The sequence below is a fragment of the Tachypleus tridentatus genome, unplaced genomic scaffold (genome assembly GCF_004210375.1).
Source record: "Tachypleus tridentatus isolate NWPU-2018 unplaced genomic scaffold, ASM421037v1 Hic_cluster_2, whole genome shotgun sequence".
NCBI classification, from domain to species: domain Eukaryota; kingdom Metazoa; phylum Arthropoda; class Merostomata; order Xiphosura; family Limulidae; genus Tachypleus; species Tachypleus tridentatus.
In genome coordinates, this window is record NW_027467782.1 from 47,863,746 (window position 1) to 47,881,686 (window position 17,941).

At 32.4% G+C, this 17,941-nt stretch overlaps 2 protein-coding genes across 3 annotated transcripts in view; both read right to left on the bottom strand.

Moving 5' to 3' along the window:
* LOC143242738 (macrophage mannose receptor 1-like) overlaps positions 1-6,655 on the bottom strand; it is a 66,726-nt gene extending 60,071 nt beyond the window's left edge. For both annotated transcript variants that reach the window (XM_076486214.1, XM_076486213.1), the window contains exons 1-3: positions 6,574-6,655; positions 6,267-6,443; positions 3,094-3,249 (exon numbers count right to left, since the gene is read on the bottom strand). In XM_076486214.1, coding sequence (XP_076342329.1) covers positions 3,094-3,249; positions 6,267-6,285 — 175 coding nt within the window. In that variant the 5' untranslated portion in view covers positions 6,286-6,443; positions 6,574-6,655. The remainder of the gene's footprint in view (positions 1-3,093; positions 3,250-6,266; positions 6,444-6,573) is intronic.
* LOC143242303 (macrophage mannose receptor 1-like) lies at positions 6,358-17,391 on the bottom strand. The gene is made up of 5 exons (XM_076485665.1): positions 17,268-17,391; positions 9,106-9,254; positions 8,014-8,113; positions 6,574-6,825; positions 6,358-6,443 (listed from the first exon to the last, which is right to left on the bottom strand). Exons 1-5 carry the CDS (start codon positions 17,314-17,316, stop codon positions 6,358-6,360), a joined length of 636 nt encoding a protein of 211 aa, XP_076341780.1. The 5' UTR covers positions 17,317-17,391.
* Between the last annotated feature and the right edge of the window lie 550 nt (positions 17,392-17,941).

Here is a 17,941-nt window from a genome sequence, read left to right on the forward strand (position 1 = left end):
AAACTAAGTAATAATACAAATAAAATTAAACCGACATGAGTGTACTACTAAGAAAGGAAACACAGTAAAATAATTATATGAAGGAATAATTAAACCAAGTAATAATACAAATAAAATTCAACCAATATGAATGTACTACTAAGAAACGAAACACAGTAAAATAATTAAATGAAGGAATAATTAAGCCAATTAATAATACAAATAAATTAAACCGACATGAGTGTACTACTAAGAAACGAAACACAGTAAAATCATTAAATGAAGGAATAATTAAACCAAGTAATAACACAAATAAAATTAAATTTAAAAACACTTAAAAGATTACTTTTATAAGTTGTTACAATAAATTAAATGAGTTTAATTTTTTTATTAAAGTGAACCTATAAACGGTTAGATGTCACCAACTTTATTACAAATACTGAAAAGTGAATTCCACGATATAATACATTCCTTGCAAACTTCTGTTGTTAACATGTAAATGAAACATGGCTTGTACATCCTATCGCTAACAACAATACTTCTGTTAGTTTTATAACAATATATTGATTATACAACAGTTATAGTTCTTATGGGTTTATTATTATAATAGTATATTGATAATACAACAACAATACCTGTATTGGTTTTATTATTATTATAATGATATATTAACGATACAACAACAATACTTCTTTTGGTTTCATTATTATAATGATATGTTAACGATTCAACAATACTTCTTTTGGTTTCATTATTATAATGATATGTTAACGATTCAACAATACTTCTTTTGGTTTCATTATCATAATGATATATTAACGATACAACAACAATACTTCTTTTGGTTTCATTATCATAATGATATATTAACGATACAACAACAATACTTCTTTTGGTTTCATTATCATAATGATATATTAACGATACAACAACAATACTTCTTTTGGTTTCATTATCATAATGATATATTAACGATACAACAACAATACTTCTTTTGGTTTCATTATCATAATGATATATTAACGATACAACAACAATACTTCTTTTGGTTTCATTATCATAATGATATATTAACGATACAACAACAATACTTCTTTTGGTTTCATTATCATAATGATATATTAACGATACAACAACAATACTTCTTTTGGTTTCATTATCATAATGATATATTAACGATACAACAACAATACTTCTTTTGGTTTCATTATCATAATGATATATTAACGATACAACAACAATACTTCTTTTGGTTTCATTATCATAATGATATATTAACGATACAACAACAATACTTCTTTTGGTTTCATTATCATAATGATATATTAACGATACAACAACAATACTTCTTTTGGTTTCATTATCATAATGATATATTAACGATACAACAACAATACTTCTTTTGGTTTCATTATTATAATGATATGTTAACGATTCAAGAACAATACTTCTTTTGGTTTCATTATTATAATGATATATTAACGATTCAAGAACAATACTTCTTTTGGTTTCATTATTATAATGATATCTTAACGATACAACAACAATACTTCTTTTGGTTTCATTATTATAATGATATCTTAACGATACAACAACAATACTTCTTTTGGTTTCATTATTATAATGATATCTTAACGATACAACAACAATACTTCTTTTGGTTTCATTATTATAATGATATCTTAACGATACAACAACAATACTTCTTTTGGTTTCATTATTATAATGATATGTTAACGATTCAACAACAATACCTCTTTTGGTTTCATTATTATAATGATATATTAACGATACAACAACAATACTTCTTTTGGTTTCATTATTATAATGATATATTAACGATACAACAACAATACCTCTTTTGGTTTCATTATTATAATGATATATTAACGATACAACAACAATACTTCTTTTGGTTTCATTATTATAATGATATATTAACGATACAACAACAATACTTCTTTTGGTTTCATTATTATAATGATATATTAACGATACAACAACAATACCTCTTTTTGTTTCATTATTATAATGATATATTAACGATACAACAACAATACTTCTTTTGGTTTCATTATTATAATGATATGTTAACGATTCAAGAACAATACTTCTTTTGGTTTCATTATTATAATGATATATTAACGATACAACAACAATACTTCTTTTGGTTTCATTATTATAATGATATATTAACGATACAACAACAATACTTCTTTTGGTTTCATTATTATAACGATATATTAACGATACAACAACAATACTTCTTTTGGTTTCATTATTATAATGATATATTAACGATACAACAACAATACTTCTTTTGGTTTCATTATTATAATGATATGTTAACGATACAACAACAATACTTCTTTTGGTTTCATTATTATAATGATATGTTAACGATTCAACAACAATACTTCTTTTGGTTTCATTATTATAATGATATCTTAACGATACAACAACAATACTTCTTTTGGTTTCATTATTATAATGATATATTGATAATACAATAACAATACTTCTTTTGGTTTTATTATTATAATGATATATTGATAATACAATAACAATACTTCTTTAGTTTTGTAATAATATTTTGAAACTACAACAACAATACTTTTTATCTAATGTTATGTAATTATTAACTTCAACAGTTAATTAACTGAAATGATTGAAAACATTATTTTATTTTAGAACTGTTGTTAAAATGGCATTAACGTATAGAGAAAATTGTCATTTTCCTCGTTCGAAAGAAGAAAGAAGAAATTACATATTGCTTTGTTGTTGCCTGTTCAGTTTTAAAATGCGTATTTTGAACACATGCTAATAGTTACATGTTTAATTTAAGGACTAGGGACATTCTGTTCTGCAGAAGATTGTTAACAACAAAGTGTTGTTTGTAATATTCGTTAACTTTGTTGTTTATTCAGAGGCATAAAAGTAGAAAATATCTATCGTTCTAAAAAGTGAGAGGACATTATGATAATATAACGTTCCGAATTTAAACGCTACTTCCATAATAACCAAGTTTACTATGCTGATGTTTACCTGTAATAAAATGAATACAATCTTTCTTAACTTTGAACGTTTTTCTTACGCAATAATAAACTCACTCACCAGTCCTGCGGCAAAACAATGAGGCTTCTCCCCAGCTCATTTGATTGTTTTCTTGCTCGATATAAAAACAACTGGGCCCCTGAATATTCAGCCACGATTTCAAGTGCTCTGGACAAGTTCCACTGTCACTAGGAATGTCGATTACTGGAGGTATTACTGGAAATAATGCAAGATATATAACATATTTTAATGAATCCCGTTTATTTACTTACAACCGTAAAAATACCTTCACAGATCTCATTGGTTTCTTTATTCTTAAAATTGGTAAAACAAAATTTCTTTCCATATATTTTTCCACGTTTGAAAAAGACAGTTGACACAAAGCACCAATACAAAGTTTAGAAGTCAGTGGGACAAGAGCACTAATAAAAAGTTTAGAAGTCAGCGAGACAAGAGCACCAATACAAAGTTTAGAAGTTAGTGGGACAAGAGCACTAATAAAAAGTTTAGAAGTTAGTGAGACAAGAGCACTAATAAAAAGTTTAGAAGTCAGTGGGACAAGAGCACTAATAAAAAGTTTAGAAGTCAGTGGGACAAGAGCACTAATAAAAAGTTTAGAAGTCAGTGGGACAAGAGCACTAATAAAAAGTTTAGAAGTCAGTGGGACAAGAGCACTAATAAAAAGTTTAGAAGTCAGTGGGACAAGAGCACTAATAAAAAGTTTAGAAGTCAGTGGGACAAGAGCACTAATAAAAAGTTTAGAAGTCAGTGGGACAAGAGCACTAATAAAAAGTTTAGAAGTCAGTGGGACAAGAGCACTAATAAAAAGTTTAGAAGTCAGTGGGACAAGAGCACTAATAAAAAGTTTAGAAGTCAGTGAGATTAGAGCACTAATAAAAAGTTTAGAAGTCAGTGGGACAAGAGCACTAATAAAAGTTTAGAAGTCAGTGGGACAAGAGCACTAATAAAAGTTTAGAAGTCAGTGAGATTAGAGCACTAATAAAAAGTTTAGAAGTCAGTGGGACAAGAGCACTAATAAAAAGTTTAGAAGTCAGTGAGATTAGAGCACTAATAAAAAGTTTAGAAGTCAGTGGGACAAGAGCACTAATAAAAAGTTTAGAAGTCAGTGAGATTAGAGCACTAATAAAAAGTTTAGAAGTCAGTGGGACAAGAGCACTAATAAAAGTTTAGAAGTCAGTGAGATTAGAGCACTAATAAAAAGTTTAGAAGTCAGTGGGACAAGAGCACTAATAAAAAGTTTAGAAGTCAGTGAGATTAGAGCACTAATAAAAAGTTTAGAAGTCAGTGGGACAAGAGCACTAATAAAAAGTTTAGAAGTCAGTGGGACAAGAGCACTAATAAAAAGTTTAGAAGTCAGTGAGATTAGAGCACTAATAAAAAGTTTAGAAGTCAGTGGGACAAGAGCACTAATAAAAAGTTTAGAAGTCAGTGGGACAAGAGCACTAATAAAAAGTTTAGAAGTCAGTGGGACAAGAGCACTAATAAAAGTTTAGAAGTCAGTGGGACAAGAGCACTAATAAAAAGTTTAGAAGTCAGTGAGATTAGAGCACTAATAAAAAGTTTAGAAGTCAGTGAGATTAGAGCACTAATAAAAAGTTTAGAAGTCAGTGGGACAAGAGCACTAATAAAAAGTTTAGAAGTCAGTGGGACAAGAGCACTAATAAAAAGTTTAGAAGTCAGTGGGACAAGAGCACTAATAAAAAGTTTAGAAGTCAGTGGGACAAGAGCACTAATAAAAAGTTTAGAAGTCAGTGGGACAAGAGCACTAATAAAAAGTTTAGAAGTCAGTGAGATTAGAGCACTAATAAAAAGTTTAGAAGTCAGTGGGACAAGAGCACCAATACAAAGTTTAAAAGTTAGTGGGACAAGAGCACCAATACAAAGTTTAGAAGTTAGTGGGACAAGAGCACCAATACAAAGTTTAGAAGTCAGTGGGACAAGAGCACTAATACAAAGTTTAGAAGTTAGTGAGACTAAAGCACCAATACAAAGTTTAGAAGTCAGTGGGACAAGAGCACCAATAAAAAGTTTAGAAGTCAGTGGGACTAAAGCACTAATAAAAAATTTAGAAGTCAGTGAGACAAGAGCACTAATAAAAAGTTTAGAAGTTAGTGGGACAAGAGCACCAATACAAAGTTTAGAAGTTAGTGGGACAAGAGCACTAATAAAAAGTTTAGAAGTTAGTGGGACAAGAGCACTAATAAAAAGTTTAGAAGTTAGTGGGACAAGAGCACTAATAAAAAGTTTAGAAGTTAGTGGGACAAGAGCACTAATAAAATGTTTAGAAGTTAGTAATTCAGAAAGACTAGAGCACTAGTGCAAAGATTAAATGCTTTTCATTTGAACCGAAATCAGTGTAACAAAATATTGATGTGTGCCCCGTGTGTTAAGATGGACGACAGCTGTTCTGTACTGGTAGAAGAAGTGATCGTATATTAAATAAATAAAAATTCACACACACACACACAAATGTATTATCTACGATATATTTTATTATTATTTATTATCTATGACATATTTTATTAATACCTAATTTTAACTATATTAATTTCCTTTACAGATAACGAAAACCGTCCTGGTAACTAATTTAAATTATTACATATTTTTTAATAAAGATTGCAATTCATTGTTTGATCATCTGGATTCCTTCTCTGTCAAGAATAGTTGTTAGTCCTAAATAAATTTAGTAAACTAAAAATTCAAAATTAATTTAAATAATAAAATTATAATAGTTGAAAAATGATCAATCTAAAAATACCAAACGCTCGAAAGTAACATGAACAACAGCTGACAGGATATACGTAATGTTGTTAGCTTCATATTATATTTACACAGCTTTCCTCAACAATATATATTGTTGCTTAGGAACGTTTAACATGTTTAGTTAGTAAAATATAAAGACGTTATCTATTAAGTCACGCCCACGAATAATATTACCTTATATGGGTATCCAGAGCTGTCACTTTAAACACACGAAGTAAATTTCCTAACCAATCAACACGAGCAACTTTGTTTTACACGGTTACTTACAGTTCGTCATTTTACATGTCGTATTTTTTAATCACGCCCAAAGTAAAAATTTTAACCAATCAACACCAGTAACTTTGTTTTACACAGTTAATTATAGTTTATCATTTTAAATATAATTTTTAAGACGCGCCCATAATTAAACGCCGAACCAATACATAACATTATTTTACAAGAGTACTTACAGTCTGTTACTTTGCACATGAAGGCGCTTTCCTGCTGACACGACAGGACCTTCCACTGTTTATTTTGTCAAAACCCACACACCGGGTGGCGTTAATAGTTGGGTTCTCTGGCTGACTGGGACCCCAGTTTGTGTAATAAATAGGCCACGTGTCGATCCATCGAAAACGGTCTGTGGCCTAAGAGTTAGAAATGGTATTACACATACTTACAACTGTCTACATCAGAGACTAAAATATTTATAGCAAATCAAACAACAAATGTTATAAAACACGTTCTACGAAATATGTAATAATCTGACAAACCTACGTCGTGAGAATAGAGTCCGTTCCAGACCGTTTCGTTCGTTTGCACGAGCACTGAGTGTATAAAGGCCTGCTCGTATGGATTCAGTAACTGACACCAAATGTCCTTTCTCCCTTACACAGGCATCTTCAGCATCAAACCAGGTTTTCTTATCCTTGTGGACAAGTTTATAACAAGAACTCTGATATGCTACGTAACCCTCTCCTCGCAAGGAGCAGTTCGTTTCAGGAGGAGGAGACGTGGAAATTTGTGGATCTGAAATTTATAACAAGACCGTTAAAAAAGCTTTTGGAAAATAAGTTTCTATTTATTTTAACGTGAAAGTAAGAACCATTAATTATATTTATTTTCGGAGGTGTTTATTTCTCTGTAAAACGCCATAAAAGTTTATAGTCGTTTAAAGAGATTTTGTTTGTTTGTACTTAAGCACAAAGTTACACAATGTGCTGTTTGTGCTCCGCCCACCACAGGTATTAAAGCCCGTTCCCAGCGGTGTGAGTCTGCAGACATGTGAGGGGGCATGTTCAAAGAGAACAAGCACAAACTTGTCGCTAATTGTTTAATTAATTTTCTGGTTTTAAAATTCAAGTTTGTTGTCTTGTATTTCTTCTTTAAGTAACAGTTCTTGTAACTCATGGTTTCTAAAATACATCCGAAGAAACACAATGAGTAAGAAATAGACACAAAGTTTTCATATTCTTGTGTTTATTTTCATTCAATTTTTATTCTATTTTCTATAATTTTCAGAATGTTCTCTGAGAAAATTAATTTTCGTGTTTCCATCTTCTCACATCAACTAAACAGTTAATTTATACTACTTACAACAATACATAAAAGGTACTTTCTGAGTGAATCACATACCTTTGTATTTCTGAGCAACTAAACAGTTAATTTATACTACTTACAACAATACATAAAAGGTACTTTCTGAGGGGATCACATACCTTTGTATTTCTGAGCAACTAAACAGTTAATTTATACTACTTACAACAATACATAAAAGGTACTTTCTGAGGGGATCACATACCTTTGTATTTCTGAGCAACTAAACTGTTAATTTATACTACTTACAACAATACATAAAAGGTACTTTCTGAGGGGATCACATACCTTTATATTTCTGAGCAACTAAACAGTTAAATTTATACTACTTACAACAATACATAAAAGATACTTTCTGAGGGGATCACATACCTTTGTATTTCTGAGCAACTAAACTGTTAATTTATACTACTTACAACAATACATAAAAGGTACTTTCTGAGTGGATCACATACCTTTATATTTCTGAGCAACTAAACTGTTAATTTATACTACTTACAACAATACATAAAAGGTACTTTCTGAGTGGATCACATACCTTTATATTTCTGAGCAACTAAACAGTTAATTTATACTACTTACAACAATACATAAAAGGTACTTTCTGAGGGGATCACATACCTTTGTATCTTTGACAAATGTAACTTTGTTTTTTCTCACACACAATATCCTCCCACTGTCCGGTTGCTCTCTTTGTTGACATCATTGTAACGCATTTTTCCTGGAGAACAATTATCACAATGAGAAATAAACCATTCTGAAGAAACGGTTGTTGGTGTTAGCGACAGCTAATCTACACAATGAGCTATTTGTTCTCTGCCTACAACGCGTCTCGAAACACAACTTTTAGCGTTTGAAGTACACAAATTTGTCGCTGGATTATAAGGGGTGAGGGGGAGCTTGTGGAAGGGGCCAAGATTTTAACATCCTGAAATAATATTAGATTTATTAAAATTTTAATAAATCTTACATTTATCTGAAATTTTCCTTTGGGTCGTACGGTGTGTATGTTTTACTCTTTCCAATTATAAGAATGTGTTTCTATCTAGTCGATCAGACGACTTTAAATGTTCACAAATATTTTATTTCATTTAGCACAGGTATCATAAACCCACAAACGAACTGTGAAACCTGTAGCCACAAACTGAAAAGTATAAATTAGAAACCTATAGTCAGAACAAAAACTGCATTTTCGAAATCTAAACTTCCTGGAAAAGAAACGCGACCTTCGAACCTACCGTCACAGAACAAATACACAGTTCAAATATCGATTTTTCGCTGTCTTATCATAAATATCCACTAAATTAAATGCGCATGCGCACCCTTTACTTAAAAAGTTTACGTTATTTTAATTTAATGTATCACCTTCAAACAGTTTAACGTTTTTGTTATTGGATATTCTTACTTTAAGTGGCGCCCTCTTTAAATCCTTAAAACCTTAATTATAAATACAGGTTTTAATGATTAAATTACCCAAAATTTCAGGTATTTTTAAGCCGAATAATTCCGAGGAACAGTACTCTCGAAGAAAAAGTAGTTCAGAGACATTTAGCACTAGATTTATACACCAATAGAAACGTTTTTCTTTGTTGAAAGAGGCTTAAAATTAACAAAATACTTTTGTACCTATTACCCACAGAAGTAGCAGTTTAATAAAGTACGCAGACAGTCTCTAGGTAAACTTGAAAACAACGTACAATGATGATAACTTACACTGAAGCCGCTAGGTTCACCAGGACCCCATGCCTGAAAATCAAACTTGCTGTTGTCTGACCAGCCGAAATTGTTAAACGATCCCTGCAACTTGCTTAGCCCAATCCAGGCTGAGCTCCTGTAGCGTCCCAGCAAGGCGGTCAAGAACACTTAGGAGAGAGAATCGTGTTGCTTTACCGTAATTATAATATAATCATAATTATTATAAACTTATGACATCACGATGGGTTTTTATACAAATATAAAAACTTCGTTAATAAAAAAAAATCACAAACAGCTGATCAGATTTAAATTCACGATTTATCAAATGAAATAGTCCCATTACACTAGTACTAAAACAAGCTGTGGTATTGAACAACACTCGCAGTATTTTATAGAAATAGTCCCATAACACTAGTACTAAACCAAGCTGTCGTATTGAACAACACTCGCAGTATTTTATAGAAATAGTACCATAACACTAGTACTAAAACTAGCTGTGGTATTGAACAACACTCGCAGTATTTTATAGAAATAGTCCCATAACACTAGTACTAAAACTAGCTGTGGTATTGAACAACACTTGCAGTATTTTATAGAAATAGTCCCATAACACTAGCACTAAACCTAGCTGTGGTATTGAACAACACTCGCAGTATTTTATAGAAATAGTCCCATAGCACTGGTACTAAAACTAGCTGTGGTATTGAACAACACTTGGAGTATTTTATAGAAATAGTCCCATAACACTAGTACTAAAACTAGCTGTGGTATTGAACAACACTCGCAGTATTTTATAGAAATAGTCCCATAACACTAGTACTAAAACTAGCTGTGGTATTGAACAACACTTGCAGTATTTTATAGAAATAGTCCCATAACACTAGTACTAAACCTAGCTGTGGTATTGAACAACACTCAAAGTATTTTATAGAAATAGTCCCATAACACTAGTACTAAACCTAGCTATAGTATTGAACAACTCTCGCAGTATTTTATAGAAATAGTCCCATAACACTAGTACTAAAACTAGCTGTGGTATTGAACAACTCTCGCAGTATTTTATAGAAATAGTCCCATAACACTAGTACTAAACCTAGCTGTCGTATTGAACAACACTCGCAGTATTTTATAGAAATAGTCCCATAACACTAGTACTAAACCTAGCTATAGTATTGAACAACTCTCGCAGTATTTTATAGAAATAATCCCATAACACTAGTACTAAAACTAGCTGTCGTATTGAACAACACTCGCAGTATTTTATAGAAATAGTCCCATAACACTAGTACTAAAACTAGCTGTAGTATTGAACAACACTCGCAGTATTTTATAGAAATTGTCCCATAACACTAGTACTAAAACTAGCTGTGGTATTGAACAACACTCGCAGTATTTTATAGAAATAGTCCCATAACACTAGTACTAAAACTAGCTGTGGTATTGAACAACACTCGCAGTATTTTATAGAAATAGTCCCATAACACTAGTACTAAACCTAGTTGTGGTATTGAACAACACTCGCAGTATTTTATAGAAATAGTACCATAACACTAGTACTAAACCTAGCTGTGGTATTGAACAACACTCGCAGTATTTTATAGAAATAGTCCCATAACACTAGTACTAAAACTAGCTGTGGTATTGAACAACACTTGCAGTATTTTATAGAAATAGTCCCATAACACTAGTACTAAACCTAGCTATAGTATTGAACAACTCTCGCAGTATTTTATAGAAATAGTCCCATAGCACTAGTACTAAACCTAGCTGTGGTATTGAACAACACTCGCAGTATTTTATAGAAATAGTCCCATAGCACTAGTACTAAACCTAGCTGTGGTATTGAACAACACTTGCAGTATTTTATAGAAATAGTCCCATAACACTAGTACTAAACCTAGCTGTGGTATTGAACAACACTCGCAGTATTTTATAGAAATAGTCCCATAACACTAGTACTAAACCTAGCTATAGTATTGAACAACTCTCGCAGTATTTTATAGAAATAGTCCCATAGCACTGGTACTAAACCTAGCTATAGTATTGAACAACTCTCGCAGTATTTTATAGAAATAGTCCCATAGCACTGGTACTAAACCTAGCTATAGTATTGAACAACTCTCGCAGTATTTTATAGAAATAGTCCCATAGCACTGGTACTAAAACTAGCTGTGGTATTGAACAACACTCGCAGTATTTTATAGAAATAGTCCCATAGCACTAGTACTAAACCTAGCTATAGTATTGAACAACTCTCGCAGTATTTTATAGAAATAGTCCCATAGCACTGGTACTAAAACTAGCTGTGGTATTGAACAACACTTGCAGTATTTTATAGAAATAGTCCCATAACACTAGTACTAAAACTAGCTGTGGTATTGAACAACACTCGCAGTATTTTATAGAAATAGTCCCATAACACTAGTACTAAAACTAGCTGTGGTATTGAACAACACTCGCAGTATTTTATAGAAATAGTCCCATAACACTAGTACTAAAACTAGCTGTGGTATTGAACAACACTCGCAGTATTTTATAGAAATAGTCCCATAACACTAGTACTAAACCTAGTTGTGGTATTGAACAACACTCGCAGTATTTTATAGAAATAGTCCCATAACACTAGTACTAAACCTAGCTGTGGTATTGAACAACACTCGCAGTATTTTATAGAAATAGTCCCATAACACTAGTACTAAAACTAGCTGTGGTATTGAACAACACTTGCAGTATTTTATAGAAATAGTCCCATAACACTAGTACTAAACCTAGCTGTGGTATTGAACAACACTTGCAGTATTTTATAGAAATAGTCCCATAACACTAGTACTAAAACTAGCTGTCGTATTGAACAACACTCGCAGTATTTTATAGAAATAGTCCCATAACACTAGTACTAAACCAAGCTGTCGTATTGAACAACACTCGCAGTATTTTATAGAAATAGTACCATAACACTAGTACTAAAACTAGCTGTGGTATTGAACAACACTCGCAGTATTTTATAGAAATAGTCCCATAACACTAGTACTAAACCTAGCTGTGGTATTGAACAACACAAGCAGTATTTTATAGAAATAGTATCATTACACTAGTACTAAAACTAGCTGTAGTATTGAACAACACTTGCAGTATTTTATAGAAATAGTCCCATAACACTAGCACTAAACCTAGCTGTGGTATTGAACAACACTCGCAGTATTTTATAGAAATAGTCCCATAGCACTGGTACTAAAACTAGCTGTGGTATTGAACAACACTTGGAGTATTTTATAGAAATAGTCCCATAACACTAGTACTAAAACTAGCTGTGGTATTGAACAACACTCGCAGTATTTTATAGAAATAGTACCATAACACTAGTACTAAATCTAGCTGTGGTATTGAACAACACTCGCAGTATTTTATAGAAATAGTCCCATAACACTAGTACTAAAACTAGCTGTCGTATTGAACAACACTTGCAGTATTTTATAGAAATAGTCCCATAACACTAGTACTAAAACTAGCTGTGGTATTGAACAACACTTGCAGTATTTTATAGAAATAGTCCCATAACACTAGTACTAAAACTAGCTGTGGTATTGAACAACACTCGCAGTATTTTATAGAAATAGTCCCATAACACTAGTACTAAAACTAGCTGTGGTATTGAACAACACTCGCAGTATTTTATAGAAATAGTCCCATAACACTAGTACTAAAACTAGCTGTGGTATTGAACAACACTCGCAGTATTTTATAGAAATAGTCCCATAACACTAGTACTAAAACTAGCTGTGGTATTGAACAACACTCGAAGTATTTTATAGAAATAGTCCCATAACACTAGTACTAAACCTAGTTGTGGTATTGAACAACACTCGCAGTATTTTATAGAAATAGTCCCATAACACTAGTACTAAACCTAGCTGTGGTATTGAACAACACTCGCAGTATTTTATAGAAATAGTCCCATAACACTAGTACTAAAACTAGCTGTGGTATTGAACAACACTTGCAGTATTTTATAGAAATAGTCCCATAACACTAGTACTAAACCTAGCTGTGGTATTGAACAACACTTGCAGTATTTTATAGAAATAGTCCCATAACACTAGTACTAAAACTAGCTGTCGTATTGAACAACACTCGCAGTATTTTATAGAAATAGTCCCATAACACTAGTACTAAACCTAGCTGTGGTATTGAACAACACTTGCAGTATTTTATAGAAATAGTCCCATAACACTAGTACTAAAACTAGCTGTCGTATTGAACAACACTTGCAGTATTTTATAGAAATAGTCCCATAACACTAGTACTAAAACTAGCTGTCGTATTGAACAACACTTGCAGTATTTTATAGAAATAGTCCCATAACACTAGTACTAAAACTAGCTGTCGTATTGAACAACACTCGCAGTATTTTATAGAAATAGTCCCATAACACTAGTACTAAACCTAGCTATAGTATTGAACAACTCTCGCAGTATTTTATAGAAATAGTCCCATAACACTAGTACTAAAACTAGCTGTCGTATTGAACAACACTCGCAGTATTTTATAGAAATAGTCCCATAACACTAGTACTAAACCTAGCTATAGTATTGAACAACTCTCGCAGCATTTTATAGAAATAATCCCATAACACTAGTACTAAAACTAGCTGTCGTATTGAACAACACTTGCAGTATTTTATAGAAATAGTCCCATAACACTAGTACTAAAACTAGCTGTCGTATTGAACAACACTCGCAGTATTTTATAGAAATAGTCCCATAACACTAGTACTAAACCTAGCTATAGTATTGAACAACTCTCGCAGTATTTTATAGAAATAATCCCATAACACTAGTACTAAAACTAGCTGTCGTATTGAACAACTCTCGCAGTATTTTATAGAAATAGTCCCATAACACTAGTACTAAAACTAGCTGTCGTATTGAACAACACTCGCAGTATTTTATAGAAATAGTCCCATAACACTAGTACTAAACCTAGCTGTCGTATTGAACAACACTCGCAGTATTTTATAGAAATAGTCCCATAACACTAGTACTAAACCTAGCTATAGTATTGAACAACTCTCGCAGTATTTTATAGAAATAGTCCCATAACACTAGTACTAAAACTAGCTGTGGTATTGAACAACTCTCGCAGTATTTTATAGAAATAGTCCCATAACACTAGTACTAAACCTAGCTGTCGTATTGAACAACACTCGCAGTATTTTATAGAAATAGTCCCATAACACTAGTACTAAACCTAGCTATAGTATTGAACAACTCTCGCAGTATTTTATAGAAATAATCCCATAACACTAGTACTAAAACTAGCTGTCGTATTGAACAACACTCGCAGTATTTTATAGAAATAGTCCCATAACACTAGTACTAAAACTAGCTGTAGTATTGAACAACACTCGCAGTATTTTATAGAAATTGTCCCATAACACTAGTACTAAAACTAGCTGTGGTATTGAACAACACTCGCAGTATTTTATAGAAATAGTCCCATAGCACTGGTACTAAACCTAGCTATAGTATTGAACAACTCTCGCAGTATTTTATAGAAATAGTCCCATAGCACTGGTACTAAAACTAGCTGTGGTATTGAACAACACTCGCAGTATTTTATAGAAATAGTCCCATAGCACTAGTACTAAACCTAGCTATAGTATTGAACAACTCTCGCAGTATTTTATAGAAATAGTCCCATAGCACTAGTACTAAACCTAGCTATAGTATTGAACAACTCTCGCAGTATTTTATAGAAATAGTCCCATAGCACTGGTACTAAAACTAGCTGTGGTATTGAACAACACTTGCAGTATTTTATAGAAATAGTCCCATAGCACTAGTACTAAACCTAGCTATAGTATTGAACAACTCTCGCAGTATTTTATAGAAATAGTCCCATAGCACTGGTACTAAACCTAGCTATAGTATTGAACAACACTTGCAGTATTTTATAGAAATAGTCCCATAACACTAGTACTAAAACTAGCTGTGGTATTGAACAACACTCGCAGTATTTTATAGAAATAGTCCCATAACACTAGTACTAAAACTAGCTGTGGTATTGAACAACACTCGCAGTATTTTATAGAAATAGTCCCATAACACTAGTACTAAACCTAGTTGTGGTATTGAACAACACTCGCAGTATTTTATAGAAATAGTCCCATAACACTAGTACTAAACCTAGCTGTGGTATTGAACAACACTCGCAGTATTTTATAGAAATAGTCCCATAACACTAGTACTAAAACTAGCTGTGGTATTGAACAACACTTGCAGTATTTTATAGAAATAGTCCCATAACACTAGTACTAAACCTAGCTATAGTATTGAACAACTCTCGCAGTATTTTATAGAAATAGTCCCATAGCACTAGTACTAAACCTAGCTGTGGTATTGAACAACACTCGCAGTATTTTATAGAAATAGTCCCATAGCACTAGTACTAAACCTAGCTGTGGTATTGAACAACACTTGCAGTATTTTATAGAAATAGTCCCATAACACTAGTACTAAACCTAGCTGTGGTATTGAACAACACTCGCAGTATTTTATAGAAATAGTCCCATAACACTAGTACTAAACCTAGCTATAGTATTGAACAACTCTCGCAGTATTTTATAGAAATAGTCCCATAGCACTGGTACTAAACCTAGCTATAGTATTGAACAACTCTCGCAGTATTTTATAGAAATAGTCCCATAGCACTGGTACTAAACCTAGCTATAGTATTGAACAACTCGCAGTATTTTATAGAAATAGTCCCATAGCACTGGTACTAAAACTAGCTGTGGTATTGAACAACACTCGCAGTATTTTATAGAAATAGTCCCATAGCACTAGTACTAAACCTAGCTATAGTATTGAACAACTCTCGCAGTATTTTATAGAAATAGTCCCATAGCACTGGTACTAAAACTAGCTGTGGTATTGAACAACACTTGCAGTATTTTATAGAAATAGTCCCATAGCACTAGTACTAAACCTAGCTATAGTATTGAACAACTCTCGCAGTATTTTATAGAAATAGTCCCATAGCACTGGTACTAAACCTAGCTATAGTATTGAACAACATTTGTAGTATTTTATAGGCGGAGGGTGACCTCAACAAAGACCCAAAGCTTCGTTTAGTTTTGTTTTGATAACATTCCTAAACAAATAATAATAATGAATTAGTTAATTAAAAACCTAGTAATAGTTTTAAATTTGTATTGTCTTACTTGTAGGTTTTCCTATTCACTTTGTAGACTATAGCTTAATATAATAATATAACGTAATTTTTTTGTTTGTGGGCCCGGCATGGCCTAGCGCGTTAAGGCGTGCGCTTCGTAATCTGAGGGTCACGGGTTCGCGTCCGAATCGCGCTAAACATGCTCGCATGGCAAAGTTGGTTATGGCGTTCGACTCGTAATCCAAGGGTTGCAGGTTCAAATCCCCGTCGCACCAAACATGTTCCCCCTTTCAGCCGTAGGGGCGTTATAATGTGACGGTCAATCCCACTATTCGCTGGTAGAAGAGTAGCCCAAGAGTTGGCGGTGGGTGGTGATGACTAGCAGTCTTCCCTCTAGTCTTACACTACTAAATTAGGGACGGCTCGGTGCAGTGGGCTTACAACCTACTCACCTAAATATTTGTTCATGAAACCGCAAGTGATTGCGGCCCTATGTTCCTTGACGGAATCGAGTGAATGATGATGAATTTTTTTGTTTATTGTTTAAAAAAATCTGTACTCTGCCAATTGCAAGTATCAAACCCCAATTTCTAACGTTATAATCCCTTATATTTACCTCTCAACTTACGGTGCCCAACACAGAATAAACAGAAAGTGGGCACTTTGATACAATGAATATGAACAGAGTTTTAATAAAATATTATTTGTGATTTTAAAACAAAATATATTACAATAATATAATGTAATAAAATATGTGATGATGGATCTGTTGAACAGATGGAAACATTTTATTAACAACAAAAAACACTTTCATCATTTAGACTTACCATGTTCTCCTATAATATTCCCTTCTCCTATAATTTTAGATCTATTTTATTCTCTTTTAATTTTAGACCTACTATCTTCTCCTATAATTTTAGACTTATTCTCTTCTCCTATAATTTTAGATCTATTCTCTTCTCCTATAATTTTAGATGTATTTTCTTATCCTATAAGTTTAGACCTACTCTGTTCTCCTGTGCTGTGAATGGATGCTAGATCGTGGTTTTCTCCCATACTCCTGCAAGTTTTGAGTGCTTCTCTCCAAGATAGTTTTGTATCTTCTGAATATTCATGAAACAAAAAGCACTTGTCTCCTATAGGAATAATTATTGAAGATTAAGGTTGGGTGAAATAAATTTAGCACAATAAAGTGATGAATTTGTAAACACAATATTACATGACCCCAAGTGATGAATATTTGTAAACACAATATTACATGACCCCAAGTGATGAATATGTAAACACAATATTACATGACCCCAAGTGATGAATATGTAAACACAATATTACATGACCCCAAGTGATGAATATGTAAACACAATATTACATGACCCCAAGTGATGAATATGTAAACACAATATTACATGACCCCAAGTGATGAATATGTAAACACAATATTACATGACCCCAAGTGATGAATATGTAAACACAATATTACATGACCCCAAGTGATGAATATGTAAACACAATATTACATGACCCCAAGTGATGAATATGTAAACACAATATTACATGACCCCAAGTGATGAATATGTAAACACAATATTACATGACCCCAAGTGATGAATATTTGTAAACACAATATTACATGACCCCAAGTGATGAATATGTAAACACAATATTACATGACCCCAAGTGA